This window comes from Dendropsophus ebraccatus, chromosome 1 (assembly GCF_027789765.1).
Source record: "Dendropsophus ebraccatus isolate aDenEbr1 chromosome 1, aDenEbr1.pat, whole genome shotgun sequence".
In the NCBI taxonomy this organism is placed as follows: Eukaryota; Metazoa; Chordata; class Amphibia; order Anura; family Hylidae; genus Dendropsophus; species Dendropsophus ebraccatus.
This window is the reverse complement of record NC_091454.1, coordinates 203,291,511-203,310,647: the sequence shown is the minus strand read 5'-3', so window position 1 is coordinate 203,310,647 and position 19,137 is coordinate 203,291,511. Positions and strand designations below refer to the sequence as shown.

The window sequence follows — 19,137 nt, the reverse complement described above, 5'->3', positions numbered from 1 at the left end:
ATATAGTTAGATAGTCGATATGAGATAAATATATCTGACATATAGATATGAAATAGTCAATATGAGATAGATATTAGATAGATAGATAGATAGATAGAAAAAAGAAAAAATGAGCAGCACCGCACCAATAAATGCAATGGGTGCCAGCGGTCCTAGTCCTGATCGGGACCAATGCAATATAGTAGAAGATAGTCCACGGCACACCAAATAAGGTGAAAAAAATTTTGTGTTTAATTCACAGTGTTGTCATAATACAGCACTCCAGTGACGCGACGTTTCAGCAGCCTCACGCGTGAGGCTGCTGAAACGTCGCGTCACTGGAGTGCTGTATTATGACAACACTGTGAATTAAACACAAATTTTTTTTCACCTTATTTGGTGTGCCGTGGACTATCTTCTACTAGATAGATAGATAGATAGATAGATAGATAGATAGATAGATAGAAGATATATAGATAGATAGATGACACAGAGTTTAATGTAATTAGAATCTGAGGTTGTGGAATTGGTAACAATTAACATTTACAATATAATGACATCATTTTTCCAAAAACTACAACATATTAGCCATAACCCCCAACAATGGAGTCTTTACTTTTTGTTAATTCCCAATAAGACTTTATATGTGTTACAGACATTAAAGGACTTGTGTGTTGTATATACAGGTATTTATGTCACCTAATGACTTAATCCATTAGCATAATAAAAGCTGTGTCTTTTCTGGCATTGACCTTCAGATCCCTTTGTCGAAGGCACATAGATGAAAGGTCATAGGTGTCAACATGGAGGCTTTTGATCCATAGATATATAAGGTAAGGAAACCCTGAAGAGCTCACTTCATTCTTGGAGCAGCTCTGAACAACATCTCTCCAGGTAGACCTTACAGAAGACCTCTGAAGCAATGTCTTGGTTGACTTCCATCTTGCACTTCACAGTCCTCTCCATGGTTCTAGGAATGCCTTCTTTTCTACCAGGGAAACACATGAGGATTCCTCTTCAGCATTCAGACCTTAGTTTGAAGGCTTCATCCAGTCTTCGTAGAAGAACACACTCCCAGAATATGAAGTATTCTCCATTCATGATGCAACTCTACCAGACTCTCATCATGGGGAACACCACCGATCTATCCAGGCTGGAGCACTCCGTTCTTCAAGATTCGGACACGATTCTAAGCCTCAGCGCCAAAGGTAAGAACCAAGTTTTTTCTAACTAGATTGTTGTCATATATTTGCCCACTCTTGTTCTGCAGACACCTAGATCCAAGTATTGCATGTCAAATTTCATATTTACATTAACATTATATTGTTATTATTTGTTATATTATTTTAATATATATACACAATATATGATTGTATGATTTTTAATATATATACGGTGACCATGGTTGTTGACCTTAATTTTCTTTCATTGTCACCAGGTTGCTCTCAGCTAGAAAACCATTGGGCCCTGTCCTTCGATATGTCCTCTATCACAAGCAACATCGAAATACGTATGGCAGAGCTGAGAATACATCTTTCTTCTCCTGAGAAAACCAATGACGTGACCCTTGACATCTATCACGGCAAAGAAAATGAAGGAAAGATATTCTTAGGCTCAATGAGAGTTGACTTTAGTAGGGAAAAAGGATCCACTTTGAAGGCCATCAACATCACCAGAATGATGCAGTCTTACTTTCATCATGGAAAAAGTTCTACTAATGAAGAAGACATGGAGGATAAGAGAAAGTTTAAGGACAGTGAAGAAAACAGCTGTACTGAAGTGTTTGCCAACAAAGTTGTATTGGTGGTTTTTACCAAGGACAATCCTTCTTCTAACCTCCATGGATATCCAAATCTTATCCAGACAGTTGAGTCTTCGAAGTATGTGAGAGCCCCAGCGTCTGACCTTAAGAGACTTCGCAAGGGGAGAAATGTAAAGCACAGTATGATCATGGCCGACTTTCCCAGCAAACCCGTTGAAGATGGACGACCTCTGTGCAAACGAGTCAACATGATCGTGGACTTTGAGAAGATCGGATGGGGAGAACAGATTATCTATCCCAAGAAATTCAATGCCTACAGATGTGAAGGAGCCTGTCCCATCCCCCTGAGCGAGATGTTCAAGCCAACTAACCATGCGTATATTAAGGTAATTATTTCTAGATATTTTCTGATTTAGTTTTTTTTTTACTTTACAAGGAAATGTAGACTTTTATGACAAATAACTGTTTCTTGATTAAATTCTTAATATCTAATTTTCTTCCATTCTTTTTTTCAGAGTTTGGTGAAGTTTTACCATTCAGATAGAGTTGATTGTTCCTCGTGCGTCCCAGTGAAGATGAGACCATTATCCATGTTGATGTATGAAGGAGGAAAAGTGGTCATGAACAACCATGAAGATATGATTGTTGAAGAATGTGGATGTCACTGAGATGACCAGAAAATTCTATGTGAAAACTGGAAAAAGTTGCTGTAATCAGAATACTTCAAACCTGAAGACGAGCGTCCATGCAAAGCTATATATACGCATAAAGGAAGAGTATAAGTACTGGACTGCCGGGATGTATCTATAGAGGTTGTTGGGCGCTGGGGCCTTCAAGGGCCAAAATACACCTTTACGTGTGTAGACCAAGACTCTTAAAGATGTGCGATAGTCGTGGGCTGTATAACAAGTGTTCTAGAGACAAAACTAAAGAAATTAACTAAATATAACTTTTCTAAATATGTTATTTTATTTATGGAAATGTCTAATGTAATATGTATATAAATATGTAGATCTATAATGTTTATTGTCCTAAGTATAATAAAAAATAATAAAAAAAACATTTAATTTTTAAATTTGTTTTTGTGTTTTATAAAGCGGCTACATGTATAAGGGTGGTACCATTCATTTGCATCAATGTATAAGGGTTCCAACCAATCAACTATAGAACATGCTGTAGGTCAATGATTTAAAAGGGGTTATTCCAAGGTCAAAAGTTATCCCCTAACTGATCACTAGGGGCCCAACCAATGGGAACCCCACTGATCATCTAGATCAATTCTTTACTGACTATTCTCCATTCATTCTCCTTAGGACTTCCAAACATTGCGGAACACTGAACTTGGCTATGCTTATAGGTCCCATAGACAGTGAATAGAGTGGTGGTCAAATATCTGAGCTGCTACTCCATTCATTTGGGAAGCAAGTGACCTCTGTTCTCAAGGTCAGAGGTGGTCCCAGTGATCGGAACCCCTCCAATCATCCTTTCTATACATCCCACAAAAAAAACGGAAAAATTGGACTAGCATTCTTAGGGTCCTATTACACTATTATAGGCCGCACTTGGCTGATAATCATTTTGTGTAATCATATTTTAAATCAATGATCAGCTGACATGTATGATGTCAGCTGATCATTGATTTAAAGCATGACCTAAAATCACGATAACGATAGCGACGGTCTGCTGGCCGTCACTCTGTGCAAGAGGAGCGATGGCAGCAGTCCACCACTATCTCTGATGGACTACCCAGACGAACTAAAGATTGTCCAGGCAAACCCTCCCCCTGCTGTTGGTGCGTGTAATAGCACAGACAGCGAGCGGGGAATGACAGGACAGCGCTCACTTACTTCTAAAATGGGCTGGTGATCAGAGCCAAGTTCTACAATACAACCAGTCTCTGGATACCTACATGTCTGTGGACTGGTTTAGTATCAACATATCAACAGTCCACAAATTCCTCGCAGAAGACAAAGCCTTTTAGAGGTGACGTCACCAGTGTCTGTTTATTATCGGATAATTAGAACATATTAATATACATTACAACACAATTATAAATGAATGTGAAATGTTCTTTATAGGTAGAGGGTATTCCTCTGAATCATATCCTCTGGTGGGCCCTAGCCAGACCTGAGTATGGAGCTAGCTTTCTGAACATAGGGTTCGGCAGCTGTAGAAAAATATTACCCCTCCTCCACAAGGACACAGGTGTGAAAAATATTATCATACCCTTTATTGAATTAAATGGATTATCCGGGATTAGAAAAAAACCCAGCTAAATTCTTGCAAAAACAGTGCCACACCTGTCTCCAGGTTGTATGTGGTATTACAATTAGGCTCTATTCACTTTAATGGAACTGAGCTGCAAAACCAAACCACACCCAGCTGAGGTTACTGTAAGAAAGCGGCCATGTTTTTCTAGGCCTGGCTAATCCCTTTAAGGCAAAGGTAAAGGCAATATAACCTGTATAATTTTTCCTGTCCTCAGTAGACAGACTAGCTCTGGTCCTATAAACCTTGCCATAAAATGAGAGGCTGTCTCAGGTACACTGGCACCGAGAAGACAAAGCAACTTAAAGGGAACCTTTCACCCCCCCCCCCCATGCCAGGGTGAAGGCCACCTGACCCCCCGCTAGAGCCCCGGATACCCCATCTCGCCAAGTCCCACTCCTGGAGCCGATCCCGGGATGGAGATATCCTTGTCGGAAGCCCGGCTTGCGCGCTGCAGAGATGAGTCGACGCCTATAGAGGATGAATTGCTCTATTCATTCTCTATAGGCATCGGCCTCATCTATGCAGTGCGAGCGCCGGGCTTCCGACAAGGATAGATATCTCCGTCCCGGGACCGGCTTGGCGAGATGGGGTAAGTATCCGGGGCTCTAGCGGGAGGTCGGGCGGCCTTTACCCCGGCACAAGGGGTAACGAGTTCCCTTTAACATTATGACAGGACCCAAGGTGTGACCAATCTCAATTATATGTCCAATAAAATGGCTTCCACTTACATTCCACCACATCTATTGATATCAGTTTTGCTAGCCATATCCAGGACCCCAGTTCTTCCTCACCATATGACCAAGATGGAGAAGTGGCTAAGCACCACCTTTCCTTTTATCTTCGAAACAGTTGAAGGACTGATTTAGGCGATCAACTTTCCGGAACTATTCCTCCATTTTCAGCCTCACATGTAGCTTTAAGGTCACATGTTTTTGTTCTTCGCATGAGTTTTTTGATGCTGTATAAGATGTGAGCTATGGTAAAATCTTCGATCGCATACGGTGCAGGTATACGGCTTCTCTCCCGTATGCATTCGGAGATGAATGACAAGATTCGAGTTACGAGAAAACATTTTCCCGCACTCTGAGCAGCCGTAGGGCTTCTCACCAGTGTGGATATTTTGGTGTTTTAACAGGGTGGATCTGTGTGTGAACTTCTGCCCGCATTCCTTACATACAAAGTCTCTCTCGGTTTTGTGGATTCGCTGGTGGCTCACAAGATTGGACTTGTCCGTAAAGCCTTTTCCGCATTCTGCACATTCATACGGCTTTTCCCCCGTGTGCGTTCTCTGATGTATTGCAAGGTGAGACCCCCGAATAAAACTTTTCCCACATTCCTTGCAGACATGAGGCCTTTCCCCTGTGTGTATATTCTGGTGTTTTTTGAAAGTCGAGCCACAGGAAAAACTTTTACTGCAAATGTTGCAAACAAATGGCCTGTCGCCCGTGTGAGCTTTTACATGCAAAGTCAAGCGGGCCTTAGAGAAGAAGCCTTCTCCACACTCGCTACATACATAGGACTTATCCCCGATGTGCACCCTCCTGTGGGTCACAAAGGCGGAGCGGGAGGTGAAGCTCTTACCACACTCATTGCAGGAATATGGTCTCTCTCCAGTGTGGCTTCTCAAATGGCTTACAAGGTTGGATCTGTCTATAAAGGTTTTTCCACATTCGGAACACTTGTATGGTTTCTCCCCTGTGTGAATTCTATAATGAACATCAAGGTTGCATTTCCGAGTGAAGAATTTATCGCACTGACTACACCGGTAAGTCTTGTCGTTGCCTTTGGGTTTTAGTCGCCTACAGGCGCTGGGTCTGTCTACCAGATGTATGTTTTTCTGTCCTTGTAGCTTTATACCATCACCTAAAGGGTGGCCACTTTCAGAGTGCTGTTCTCTACTAGTCTCTGCCTTCTGGGGCAGGATAAGGTGAGGAGACCTACTAAAGTTTTTCCCACATTCAAAGCAATGATTTAGCGTCACTCCTAAGTGAGTCTTTTGGTGTCTCTCTAGATCACTCTTCTCCCTTGTGTGCATCTTCTGATGGGATGACAATTGGAAATTTTGGAGGGATTGTTTTCCCCATCTGGTACATGAACACTGCACAGATTTCTTAGGCTGTGTGTTCTTAAGTAATACGAAACTCCGACTGAAATCAGATGGACAAGTTACACCTATTCGTAAACACTGGTTATGATTTTGGACCTCTTTTCCATCCATGGCAATTATAGGTGTGAAATCTGTAAAGACATTTTATTAAGTAAATTGGGTAGAATATTGCCTTGAAATTTATAAAAAAAAAAATTCTAAATAGTCACAAAATAAACTGAGTTTAGGCTGTTTGAGGAATTATAGTTTACTACCAGATTCTCTTTCTGGTAGAGGTTCAAGCTGCACCTCCCAGGGGCTATAGAAAATCATTAAAGGGGTTATCCAGTGCTACCAAAACATGGCCACTTTTCCCCTTCTCTTGTCTCCAGTTCAGGTGGGGTTTGCAATTAAGCTCCATTTACCTTAATGAAACTGAGTTTGAAACCCCACCCAATCTGGAGACAACAGAGGGTGGAAAAGTGGCCATGTTTTTGTAGCACTGGATAACCCATTTAAAAGGATTATCCAGTGCCACAAATAGGTCTTGTCCTACAATTATAAAATTGCAAGCATCTTAAGCAGTCATAGATAACACTGCCTTCCCTTTCTCAAATTAAATTTATATAAAATATATAGAGATCACCAGTTCTATAAGCCAAGATAGTCTTTTCCGAGCTTCTCCTTACCCGAGTCAAATCCTGGCCAGTTATATTCCCATAGGGCATGTTCACCATTTTCAATCCTTTGCACAATCTCTGGTTTTTCATCCACTAAACCTGCAATTGTAAAAAATTCACCATCAAGAAGTTTTCTTATACGATAAATGAAGAATAAAGGAATAGGCACTCACCCCAGGATGCAAACTCTTCTTTATTTCAAAAAATCTTCATTAAAAAAACGCAGGGAGAGGGAGCATGGCAATCAGGTTTTTTTGAAATAAAGAAGAGTTTGCATCCTGGGGTGAGTGCCTATTCCTTTATTCTTCATTTATCGTATTGGACTTGATCTTTTATGAGTAGAGCACCCCCGTACAAGATGTATTTCATGTGTCTAGCGTGAGCTACGTTGAAGCGGGTTACTCAAGAGCAGTAGTGCAGAGTTTCCTTCTCTGGGAGAGTAACAAGAAGTTTTCTTATTTGTGTCAATCATTTTTTTTTTTTTTTTTTTTAAAGAAGAACGTCTACTCACACATAACATCAATGCACCCCAATAACCCTTCTCCACAAGCGTCCCTCTTCCAGCACGATCCAATGTTCTCTATTGATGTCTAAAGCTATGCATATGGGGCTGTGTAGTCCAGCATGTAGTATTTCCTCTATGATGATATCCCTTATAATATTGTAGCCTGGATCAGAAAGCACTGGGACTGGGTGTCAGATCGGGACAGGGATAGTGATGGAGTCTGAGCCGGAAGGTAGGATAACTTCAACTATTTCTGTCTTCCCTGACCAAGACAATGGTGGAGATACAGTACAACTGCACAAGGATTGCCCATATGCAAAACATGTCAGTGAAGAATTGCTAGCTATGAGAACTATAGTATAAAGATCAATAGTGACAAGGCAATAAACATGGCACAAGAAAGTGCTCAACAAAAAACACAGTTTGTCCATCAGGTTCGACAACAACCACAGAATCCTGTACTCATGTACCGAAAGCAAAGGAAACTCGCACTGTGCTTGTTGGGTAGGTAAAGGTATGTCCCAAAACTCTCTAAAAGTGTATGCTAAACATATCAAGCCTACACCATGGTGACAAGCATCCACATGCTTATCTAATGTACTCAGCATAGAATAGAGCCTAAGCAGAATAAAACCTTACAAATCCCTGATCAATAAAGACTGGAATTACAATATTACCCAATGACTGGAGCATCTCGTAATTGTCCATAGTAACTTCTTTGTAAAGACGCTTTTCCAGATCCCCCAGATATGCCCACTCCTCCTTGGAAAAATATACCGCAACATCATTGAACATCATAGAGGCCTAAGATTAAAGGAAAAAAGTAACAGATATAATGTTGATCACAGGATTGTTTTATTGGAATGTAAATACAATGATCCATTAGACCAAACTCTGTTCCCAATTCCCATTCTTGGAACCTAGAGGGAACTCAGGACACGATGTAATACCATACTTCTCCTGCAGAGGCCACTGCAGAACAAATGTGTGGTCACAGGGATGCAATATTACCTGTCCATAGTCGTCGTGTTCTTCTGCCTTCTACTTGCTTCCTGGAGCCGCAGACGTAGCTTCAGCGCGGGTCTCTGAACTGACAGGCTGCTCAGCCAATCACCGGCCGGGACTGGCGGTGGCTCCGGGAACCAAGCAGAAGGCAGAAGAACACTGGGACCGTGGACAGGTAATGTATACAGTTTAAGGGCAAGGGCTGCACGGACATCACTAACAATGTCTGTGCAGCTCTTACTAAATGATTATTGACCGGTGTAATGGTCCAGCAGATCGGCACTCGCTTACAGGAAGCATCAGGCCGTCTAATCCAACCCTAAGGGCCCTATTACACCAGATGATTATCATGCGAAAAATCGTTATAGTGTTCGAATTTAGGTGATAATCTTAATGTGTGTATGCAGTCAACCATCAAACGACTAACGAGAAGTCGTTCGTATGTCGATGATCACATCTTTGAGCTGACCCTAAAATCACTGTTAATGGTTCAGTCTATGTACACATCGTTCACTTGGATCAAAAAGAGTAGAGTATAAAAAACGATCGTATTAACGATCGGTTACTAGCGACTATCGTTCTGTGTATTATGGTGAACAATTTCAGGATGTTCACAAAAGCACCCATTTGCAATTGTTTATCGTAAAAAAAAACATTTAGCCTAAGACGACCCTAAGGGCCCTATTCCATGGGACGATTATCGTTCAGATTATCGTTAATTCATTCGAATTTAAACGATAATCGTTCGGTTGAATAGCAGTTAACGATTAACGACCAAACGAGAAATCCTTGATCGTTTAATAAGACCTGTACCTATTTTTATTGTTGTTCGTTCGCATTGAATAAGATGTCGTTCGGTCGTTTGCAGTAATGACGACCGCAATAGTGACGACAAGACGACCGCAAGAACGATCATAAGTAACGATAATCGTTCCATGTAAATGGGTGAACGATTTCAGGTCTTTCGCAATGGCGGCTGTTTGGATTGTTTATCGTTAACGATTATGCGAACGATAATCGTCCCGTGGAATAGGGCCCTAAGGCATCGGGCATATTACAAGAATTCTGGAAAGGCATAAAAAGCAAAGCGAGTTACATTAATCCACCACACAAAGAACATGGAGTCCATGGGATCCATCAGGATTTGTTGGAATCTATTCAAAGTAATAGGCTAAAAAAAATAACTTTCAGGGGTCGCTTTTTAGTGCCATCTTGCACAGGAAGGGGTGGTGAGTAGGTGCAGTTCCTTCGGACATTTTACAATTGGTATCAGAAACCCCCTTTAAGGAAAGCAATACAGGTGTGGGGCTGTCTCTTGAGAAAGCAGCCATGTTTTTCTAATTCAGTATTATTCATTTAATTTTAATTTCTCGGAGTTGTAACTCAGCCGGTAATTGTTCCTTTATCCTAACGGGTAAATGTTCTGGGGAGGAGACATTCAGAAGTTTACTATGGGACCTAGTTAGACCCCAAACATCTGGGCTTACACGCATACAAGGAGAATTCAACATGAGTGGAATTCATCTTCTTACAAGTAACCCCCTCTCGTGGAGCACAGGCTTTACTAATAACAGGGGTCTTGCTATCTGGACTGCCCACCGAGGGCGGTGCTGGGAGTGGATTTCGGCTATAGAGCAGTGTAAACAATAGGGTCCTTTATCATCACCACAAGGCAGTGTTTGTTTTTCTCATTCCCTGCCAAGCTGGAGGAGCATCATCAATCCGTATTATAACCAGGATATTATAGCAGCAGGGCAGGCAGAGGCAGGACAATAGGAAAGCACAGACATTTATCTGTAAATGCATGTATACATACGGATGTATTCCTTTCTGCAGAAGATCTCCCAGGGCAGTGACCGGAGGAAGTGATCGACTGGATTAGTGAGCAAAGCATATTGGGGATTGTAGTTCTAGCACTAACTGCAGGCAGAAGGGGAAGCGGCTTATAACCAGCACTACATCACGTTACTGCAGAGCCGAGCAGTGCCGGCAAGGTTCCCAGTAAAGATTATGTTAACTCTTTGGCTGCCAGACCTTGTAGAAACAATGGATCACATGCATATGCACTCAATTTGTTTTTTGTATTGTCAACGGGGTGTGATCAAATTTGGGAGGATCAATCTACGTACGGCATATTAATTTTATCCCACCACCAATAGTCCAGAAAGTCTGATAATCCGACACTTCCGGGACAGATACACAGTATACTATTAAGTTTTACATAGTGCCACCTTCTGCTCAACGACACCTGTCAGTCACAACAATAAAACTAGGTTCTTACACTGCAGCTGTCTTTCAAAATGGTGGTCAGTAAAACTGCGGTATTATTGGCAATATCATGCAGCCATTGCCCGTCATGTGGCAGTTTCAATGACAGGAATGGCAAAAACTGCTGGAAAAACAAAACAAAAAGAGCAGCCAGTGATTTGTTGACCAGTTTTCACTGCCAAGAGGATTCAGTCTCTTCTGTAGCGGCCCCTTTAAGTTTTCTCTCCCATCCCAGAAGAGGAGTTGCAGGGAACTGGAGCATGAAATTGATAGGTCTAACAAGATAGAATATTTTTTAAAGGTGTCATAGCTCAATGTACACATAGCTTAGTCCTCTAAGCAGCATACAAGTGTTTAAGCTGTAGACCTGGGTCAGTGTGCTGAGAGGTTCAGGCACCAATGCCTGGTATATAGATTTACACAGGCCTTGGGCAGACTTAACATTATTAGGGCCAGGAGGAGTTAATAAGTCCACTTTTTCCCAAACTTGAGGTAAGGGATTATCTCTCTCGTGTATAAGCGCATTTCAAGGATGTAGGTTTTACATATTAATAACATATGGCGGCAACAGAGGAGAGTTGTTTTAGGCCTGGAAGGTTGTTAGACAACTTGGCTGTCAGTGCTGACTAGGATAAGAACAGAAAGATAAGAAAAAGCACTTTGGGAGCGGTAACGTTCCTATGGTGGGAATAGGACTCTAGGAAATAAATCACTCACAATTGGTGAGTGGGGAAGCTTTACCACTCACTGTAGACCAACACCCAAGAGATTAACAACACAACTCTGTCGGGATCACTACACCCTCCGGAGGATCCAAGTCACGGGGAGGGAGTTTGACCAATCTCCCCTCCGAGACATGAGTAACCCACTTACTTCAATGATATCAAGGATAAATGTTGGTTGCTAGAGAACAGATCGCTCCCCAATTTTTTGTTTTTTATGTCTTTCTATGCTGACTAGGAGACAGAGTTCATAATACCCAAGTCCTGACCTTGCCCAAGATTGATAGGCAACGTAAGACATTTCTATTAAGCAAAGGAAGAAAGAGAAGCCCAGCTATAACAAAGAATGTATACGTACCCACTGTTGCACATAGCCAGTTTGACTACTCCATAGATTTAAATCCCCCCCTGGTTCTTACCCTTTAATCCTTTCCTACAAGGACCTTGTCTTCACTGTAGTGGACAAACACTCTGCTCCTCAGCGTAGCCAACACCAAGTCTAATTGCAATCCAGAGGATTTATCACTGCTCCAACCTTATGAGCCTCTTAACTTCCTATTTATTTCAGTGTAAAGCAACTGGGTTTTGGCTACTTGTCACTAAAAGTGCCTGTCCTCATTTTCTTACACCCTGTAGACATGTTATAAAATACTATAGTGGGAATACTATGTGCCGTTTGGTGTATTGACTGGATAAGGATTAAAAGGATTTGTCCACTGTACAACACGGTAAATCCCCAACATGCTCTCATGTGGAGACTCTTCTTTGCTATGCATGTTCTTTGGCGAAGAGACACCCTTGTCAACAGATACATACCTCATGAAAGCAGACGTGTTTCAGGAATCCTTGGACGTGCTTATTCTTTCACTTATTGTTGTATTTTAGAGGTTCAGTACATACTTATTTTCTCCTTGTGCAATGCTTTACTCACACCTCAATCCGTCCTGCCTCGTAGATCTGGTCATGGTTCAAAACTCAATTCTTTTTGTCTAATTTGTTCTAGAAATCTAATAATGCACTAGTTTCTTTCGACAAAATTCATCTTCCCCACTGTCTACTGTGCTAAGTGATGTTGATGGCTAAACCCCATAGATCATCTCTAGACTGACAAAACGTGGAGCTATACAAAACAGATGTCCTGTTGACCTTGACCTTTTTCTCCTCATCTAGGTTCTCTCTCACCTTGTATTCTTTCTTTTTGACATTTGCTTGTATGTTATATGGAACACGTCCTAAGATCAGACCCATATCATGCTTTATCCAACACATTAATGTTGATCACTGAGCATCATCTTCTGCCACTTGAGTTAGGTGACTTTTATAGTTCAAGGACATTTAGTCGGACAATGTTGTGCAACAAGCCAACCAATTCCATGCTCTGTACTCACAAGGAGCAACTCAGAACCTACTCATAAGGCCCCTTTCACACAACAGTATTATACTGTTCACAATTCCATATCCATGATTGTAGATAGTATAGCATTCACTGATTTGAATGGACCCTTTCACACATCCGTAGTGGCTACAGATCTGTAAAAGAGCCATGAACAATCAATGGGTCCATGCAACTGTGAATGGCAATAAACCCGAACCCTGTCTGTAGTTAGATGTCTGCAATTACAAATAAGATTAATGATGTGTGAATAGGCTCTAAAAAGGGTTCTTACATAGTTGATAAGGGTGAGAAAAAGTCCATCAAGTTCTGGACAATAACATTGGGTTGGGACCATTTTACATAGGATGATTGGCTAAACAGGTTTCACTTCTAATATGCAAAAAAAAAATAATAATAATTGGCACTCAGCCTAAGATCTCTTTGTGTAATAGAGAATGTGCATCCAAAAGCTGACTGCAGCAAAGGGGCCTTTCCAAATGATAGTCGAGCCATGAAGATCTGCAAGATCGGTACTTGCTTATTGTGTCTCTCAGCCCACGTAGTAGAACCCTTAGCTTCCTATAGGGGATACTAGTTGTACTTCACATAGTTCTTCCAAGGAATCACTGCCCTACTACTTTAGGTATCTCTGGGTTGCAACAAATATAGACTCATAACAGATCACATATTTGTAGACATTCACTCATGCGCACAATGGCTTTATTTCGGTCTTAGAAGTGGTAGCGTCTTCATACAACACTTTTAATTCCAGCTTTGAAACAACGAAAAACGTCCTTTAGATAACGGATGTGGCCAAATATAAATTTACCACCACAAGAGGTAAGCAAATTTACAGTAAGTTCAACACGTAAGTGAAACACGAGACGCTCAGCTTTTGAGAGAATGGATGTAGCCCTAGGGCTGCCCAAAAAAACATGGATACAGCTGTGGCCCTAGGGCTGCATCCATCTTTTCCAGCCACCGGGAGTCAAATGTCAAATGTCTGATGTTTCACGAACCTGAAATTACTGTAAATTCACTCCTACTTATTGTAAAAAGTACTGTGTATATAAGTAGCCATAACTGTTTGGGACTTTATCTTGTGGTTCAGAGATCTATAAGTATCCCTGGTATATGAAAATGTATATTTTATAATTCAATTAATACTTATATTCACCAAGTTACTACCTGGTTACTTCAACACTGACGTCACCAAAAACGCTGAATAGATAAGAGCACAATATTATACATTCATATAATAAAAAAATAGAGACCAAATGGTCTGAAGATCCACAATGCTGTCTTATCGTACTGACGGCTTCCCCACCGCCATGGAGAATTTCAACTGCAAGTCGCAGAGTCAACAATATTTCCAATACATAGTCACAGCATGCCTATATATAACGTAAAGACATCATTTTATATAATCGAGGTCAATGTGATGAAAAACGTCAACTCGTTTTTCTCTGAAATAAGGCATAAATAATCTGACTCAGGTCTTCAGTTCATTAGTTCATTCACATTAGTCGTCTCCGACTGTCCGAGGTCAGCATTGGCTGCCGTAGAGCTAGCCGTCTGCTCGCCTCTCCGGTGGATTTTCTGATGTTTTATTAGCGTAGAACAATCTGTAAAACTTCTCCCGCAATCATTACATTTGTAAGGCTTTTCCCCGGTGTGAATTCTTTGGTGTTTAACCAAGGTAGAACTATCCGCAAAGCTCTTTGAGCAAACCTTGCAAGAATACGGCCTCTCCCCGGTGTGAATTCTTTGGTGTTTGATCAAGGTAGAGTTGTCTATAAAGCTTTTGTTGCAGTAGTTACACACATACGGCCTTTCTCCCGTATGTATTCTCTGGTGTTTGACCAGGGTTGAACTATCGGTAAAGCTTTTACCGCATTCTGTACATGGAAACGGTTTCTCTCCGGTGTGGAAGCGTTGATGGACAATGAGGTGAGATTTACAGGAGAAGCACTTTCCACATGCTGTGCAGGTGTACGGTTTTTCCCCAGTGTGGGTTATCTGATGCTTCACTAGCGTCGACCTTGCGGCAAAGTGTCTCCCGCACAAAATACAGGCAAAAGGTTTTTCACCAGTATGAGTCCTCTGGTGTTTCACCAGAGATGAACTATCAATAAAAGTCTTTTCACATTGTGAGCAAGCAAATGGTTTCACCCCAGTATGAGTTCTCTGGTGTTTCACCATAGCTGACTTTTTTGTATATCTGTTTCCGCAAGTCATGCATACAAATGGTTTCTCTCCAGTGTGTACGCGTTGATGTATTACGAGGGTTGAGCTGTCTGTAAAGCTCTTTCCACATTCCCGGCAGCTGAATGGTCGTTCTCCAGTGTGAGTTCTCTGGTGCACAATAAGATGAGAATTACAAGAATACGTCTTTCCGCACTCTTTGCAGGCATAGGGCTTCTCTCCGGTGTGGCTTCTCCGATGGACTACCAAAGTAGAGTTCTCGGTGAACTTTTTTCCACATTCAGAGCATTCATAGGATTTCTCCCCTGTGTGTATCCTTTGATGTTTCACCAGATTAGAGCGGTCTGTAAAACTCTTCCCACAATGAATACAAGTGAAGGACTTTTCGCGGGTGTGAATCCGATGATGCTTAACTAGATTGGATCGGTCCGTAAAGCTTTTCCCACACACCGTGCATGTGAAAGGCTTCTCCCCCGTGTGAATCCGCTCATGTTTCACAAGAGACGGCCGGTCCGTGAAACGTTTTTCACAGTAGGAACAAGAGTAAGGCCTCTCGCCAGCGTGAATCCTTTGGTGTATGACAAGGTGTGAGTTATAGGAGAAACTCTTCCCGCAAACAGTACACGCATGAGATTTCGGTCCAGTATGGGTCTTCTGGTGCTTCACAAAAAGTGCTCTGTCTGTAAAGCTTTTCCCGCAATCTATACAAAGATATGTTGTCATTTCCACCACATTTTCAGTTTTGGGATTTATGGAGTTGTAAAGGTTGTAGCAGTTGTCCATCATTCTGATAGACTTCACCTTGTAGTGGTCTTGAATGCTGTAAACATACTTCCCTGCTCGCTTCTTATCGGCTTCTGACATTGTGCATGGTTCTCCTGCTTCGCTTACTTCGATTTCTGCAGAAAGCAAAACAAAAGTAAATAAACCTAATAATAAATCAAATAAATCCCAAAATGGTGATGTTTCACTCAGCCCACCCATCCACCATAGGTTGTGACACATACATTTACCTTTACTGGCATCGTCACCATCACATACTGTAGTGTCTTGTCTTTCAATCTTTACTGAACACTTATCTTCATAATGCATTTTGTGAACCTAAAGAAAAATATTAAGGATTGTGTCAGAGTCCTGACCAGACGCATGAGGCTTTGTTCACACATCTGCAGTTTTGTTACAGTTCTTGGACCGTTTGGGCTTTGCCATATGATCAGCATTACCGGGCTTCAGCACAGGTGTTTTCCTTGTCATAAAAGATATGATTAAGCCTGGTAATGCTAATGTAAGTTATCAGACTTGCATTGGCAGTCATCGGACCAAAGTCCTGCTGTATCTGTAACATTACAATAACTTTTAGCAGTTACAAAAGGGAAACAATCAGGTGAACTTTGAATGGAAATACTCCACACAAAAGGCATTGCATTTGAGAATTTTTCATTTTCCACTAGGAGGTACTCTTTAATATGACATAGATCAAGGATGGGAAACCTTCAGGTCTCCAGCTGTTGCAAAACTACAATTCCCATCATGCTTTTGCTGTCTAGGCATGATGGGAACTGTAGTTTTGCAACAGCTGGCGACCCGAAGTTCCCCATCCCTCACCTAGATAATGCAGGTAAAGTCTCACCTTACTATTTTTTGGGGAGTTCTCATTCTCAGACATCTGCTCTTCGACAGGGCTGGGATCACCTTCCGACATCCTGAAAGATTTTTACAAGCAGACAGGAGCTACAAGCAGAGAATAAATGAATTATAATAACCATATGCATTCAGTCAAACTGATTCAGTAAGCTTAAAGAGTTCACAATAAGTACAAGAAATAAATGTTGCTACATCTATGTTAAAGGAGTATTCCAATCAAACATAACTTTTGGTATGTTGCTGCCCATGGTGAGACTAACAATTCCGTCCATACTTGTTATTATCTATTCAGTCTCCTCTTCCCAGTTCTCAGCTGCTGCTTTCTGCTGAAGACACAAAAATCTGTGTGTGATCTTTTCTCTGTCTCCCCCTCCTCTCTGAGACAGCTGATATAAACAAGTCCCTGACTGGTTTTATCTCCAACATTGTATCTTCTTTGTAATGCTGGGAGAGTTAATCACAGCGAGTTCATAGCAACTTGACCTCAGCTTTGTGAAATAGCTTTATTCTAGTAATCTGTGGACTTCCCAAAATATCTTCTATCAAAAGTTAAAGTGTCACTGTTGTTTCATTTATTTATTTTTTTTTTGCAGAAATCAATAGTACAGGTGATTTTAAGAAACTTTGTAATTGGGTTAATAAGCCGAAAAATGCCTTTTTATGATGAAAAAGCAGTTTGAAGCTCTCCCCCCTGTCTTCATTGTTCTCTATGGAGAGGGGAGGGGTGGAGGGAGATGAGGCACCAAAACAGGACAACAAAGAGTTAATTTTCAGCTCCATCACTGGGCTATCTCCTCTGAAGTCAGCACTGACCTCTAAATACCGGCTTTCACATAGGTCCCGCTGCGTAATCCTTTGTTCTCTGCTGGCAACTAATCTCCCTCCTCCCCTCCCCTCTCCATAGGTTACACAGGGCCCGACTGATGTAAAAGAATCGTGATTTCCTGATAATGAGCAATGAAAGAGAGAGAGGAGGGGGGGGGGGGGGACCGGGGGAAAGTCTTTTTGAATGCAGATAATGGCATATTTACCTAATAAACCCAATTACAAAGTTTCTTAAAATCACCTGTACTATTGATTTCTGCAAAAAAAAAAAAAAAAAAAAGAAACAACAGTGTCACTTTAAAACACACATCAACAATACTGAAGCACAAGGTTATAACAGAAGCAACGTTATCAGAAGACACAACTAATCCAACTCCACTGAGACGACCAAGCAAAACTGAAGAAGGACTTCTTAAAGTGACTGTACCATCAGGCTTGGGCTGAAGCACAGGAGGCGGGCCGACCCACCCCCAGTGGGAGGAAACCCCCTCCACACTATGACCCGGCTGCATAAGAATCAATGGATCCGTATCATAGCGGGGCGGGGGTTTCCTCCCACTGGGGGGGGGGGTAGGTCGTCCCACCTCCTGTGCTTCAGCCCGGGCCTGATGGTACAGTCACTTTAAATGGACGATCTTCCCTGTGGAGAGTATCTAGGATGGAAGGTAATGGTCGCTACTGTTCTAAGTCTTCTTAATTCACCATTTAGCACTGTATAAAAAGGTCTTATCTGAACAGTCACATTACTTCTTCTACCAATACTGTAGAAAAGCCATGACTAGAAGGGACATACACTGTATGACCTCATTATGATCTCTTCCCGTAATGCCGGTAGGCGGCTCGGCCCATCACTGGCTCCTCTCCCTCATCCCAGGTACTGTTATAAATCAGCAGTGCAACTGGAAACTCTAAAGTTTTCCTTTTATATATAAAAAAAAAAAATATGTTAAACATTTGGATCCTTTGGGCTCTGGAATAAGGTAGAAGCACCTGGGTAAGTACTTCACTCTCTCTTCTCACTGTCTTGCTGCAGGAGACGGATTCAGTACTAAATCTAAACTTTATTGCTCTATTAAATTGAATAAGGCAAAGCTGCAATACCAGAAGCAACCTGAGGACTGGTGAGGTGCTGTTTTTGAATGGATATATTATATATATATAGGAAATATTAGTAAAAGGGCTGTATCACATGTGTGCATTCAGATAAAATATGAAAGTAATGCGACTTTAGTGCGAACGGTGAAGGAGAGGAAGATGGCGACGACAGGATGAAGCACATATATTTTATTATTATTTTACTTGTAGTCGGAGAAGGGGCCGCAGATGGACCGGGGCACCATGGAGCAATACAATAGACAAGAATGTATGAAGTGTGTGCGGGAGGCGTACTACTGTACAGTGAGCAGCAGGGGGCGCTCTAGAGACGTGGTGTTGCTGCTGTATATTGGGGTTTACACCGCACCCCCACAGCAAGCACATCTTCTGAGGTGACTAGATTCATGTCACATGACTACACCTCATTACAATGGCCTTCGGCATGGAGTAGAGCCGCTCCCCGCGCTCACTAGGCCGCACATAACGCAGCTGAATCATCCCCCTCCGTTACCCGCGGCGCCTCTGCCTTACCTGGTACAGCCCGCAGCCTTTGTGTGGGAAGGGGAAAAGGGCTGTGGCCGGAAGTCAGGCTTCTGATTGGCTGCTGCGTCACGTGACCTAATCAGGAAGCCACACGCTCGGGAGTTGTAGTTCCGCCTAGGACCGCTCTCGCTTCTGATTGGCTGATTTCATCCATCAGGACTTCAAATCCCAG

At 41.9% G+C, this 19,137-nt stretch overlaps 2 protein-coding genes across 2 annotated transcripts; one reads left to right on the top strand and one right to left on the bottom strand.

The window, feature by feature from the left end:
- The first annotated feature begins 901 nt into the window (after nucleotides 1-901).
- Nucleotides 902-2,566, top strand: LOC138788443 (nodal homolog 2-A-like). The gene is made up of 3 exons (XM_069966346.1): nucleotides 902-1,187; nucleotides 1,418-2,127; nucleotides 2,257-2,566. Exons 1-3 carry the CDS (start codon nucleotides 902-904, stop codon nucleotides 2,407-2,409), a joined length of 1,149 nt encoding a protein of 382 aa, XP_069822447.1. The 3' UTR covers nucleotides 2,410-2,566.
- A 1,955-nt stretch (nucleotides 2,567-4,521) lies between these two features.
- LOC138784048 (zinc finger protein 585A-like) lies at nucleotides 4,522-19,085 on the bottom strand. The gene is made up of 8 exons (XM_069959501.1): nucleotides 18,954-19,085; nucleotides 16,489-16,589; nucleotides 15,872-15,959; nucleotides 14,162-15,757; nucleotides 10,105-10,208; nucleotides 7,961-8,087; nucleotides 6,788-6,877; nucleotides 4,522-6,250 (listed from the first exon to the last, which is right to left on the bottom strand). The coding sequence occupies exons 2-8, from the start codon at nucleotides 16,558-16,560 to the stop codon at nucleotides 4,935-4,937; spliced, it is 3,393 nt and encodes a 1,130-aa protein (XP_069815602.1). The 5' UTR covers nucleotides 16,561-16,589; nucleotides 18,954-19,085; the 3' UTR covers nucleotides 4,522-4,934.
- Nucleotides 19,086-19,137: the final 52 nt, after the last annotated feature.

What these genes read in the sequence shown, in the direction of transcription:
- LOC138784048 (XM_069959501.1), bottom strand. Translation starts at nt 16,560, where the DNA reads ATGTCGGAAGGTGATCCCAGCCCTGTCGAAGAGCAGATGTCTGAGAAT. An exon ending in TGGTGACGATGCCAGTAAAG is followed by an intron (nt 15,758 to 15,871) that starts GTAAATGTATGT and finishes TGCTTTCTGCAG; the next exon opens with AAATCGAAGTAAGCGAAGCA. An exon ending in CGAGATGCTCCAGTCATTGG is followed by an intron (nt 6,878 to 7,960) that starts GTAATATTGTAA and finishes TTACAATTGCAG; the next exon opens with GTTTAGTGGATGAAAAACCA.
- LOC138788443 (XM_069966346.1), top strand. Translation starts at nt 902, where the DNA reads ATGTCTTGGTTGACTTCCATCTTGCACTTCACAGTCCTCTCCATGGTT. An exon ending in TCTAAGCCTCAGCGCCAAAG is followed by an intron (nt 1,188 to 1,417) that starts GTAAGAACCAAG and finishes CATTGTCACCAG; the next exon opens with GTTGCTCTCAGCTAGAAAAC. An exon ending in CTAACCATGCGTATATTAAG is followed by an intron (nt 2,128 to 2,256) that starts GTAATTATTTCT and finishes TCTTTTTTTCAG; the next exon opens with AGTTTGGTGAAGTTTTACCA.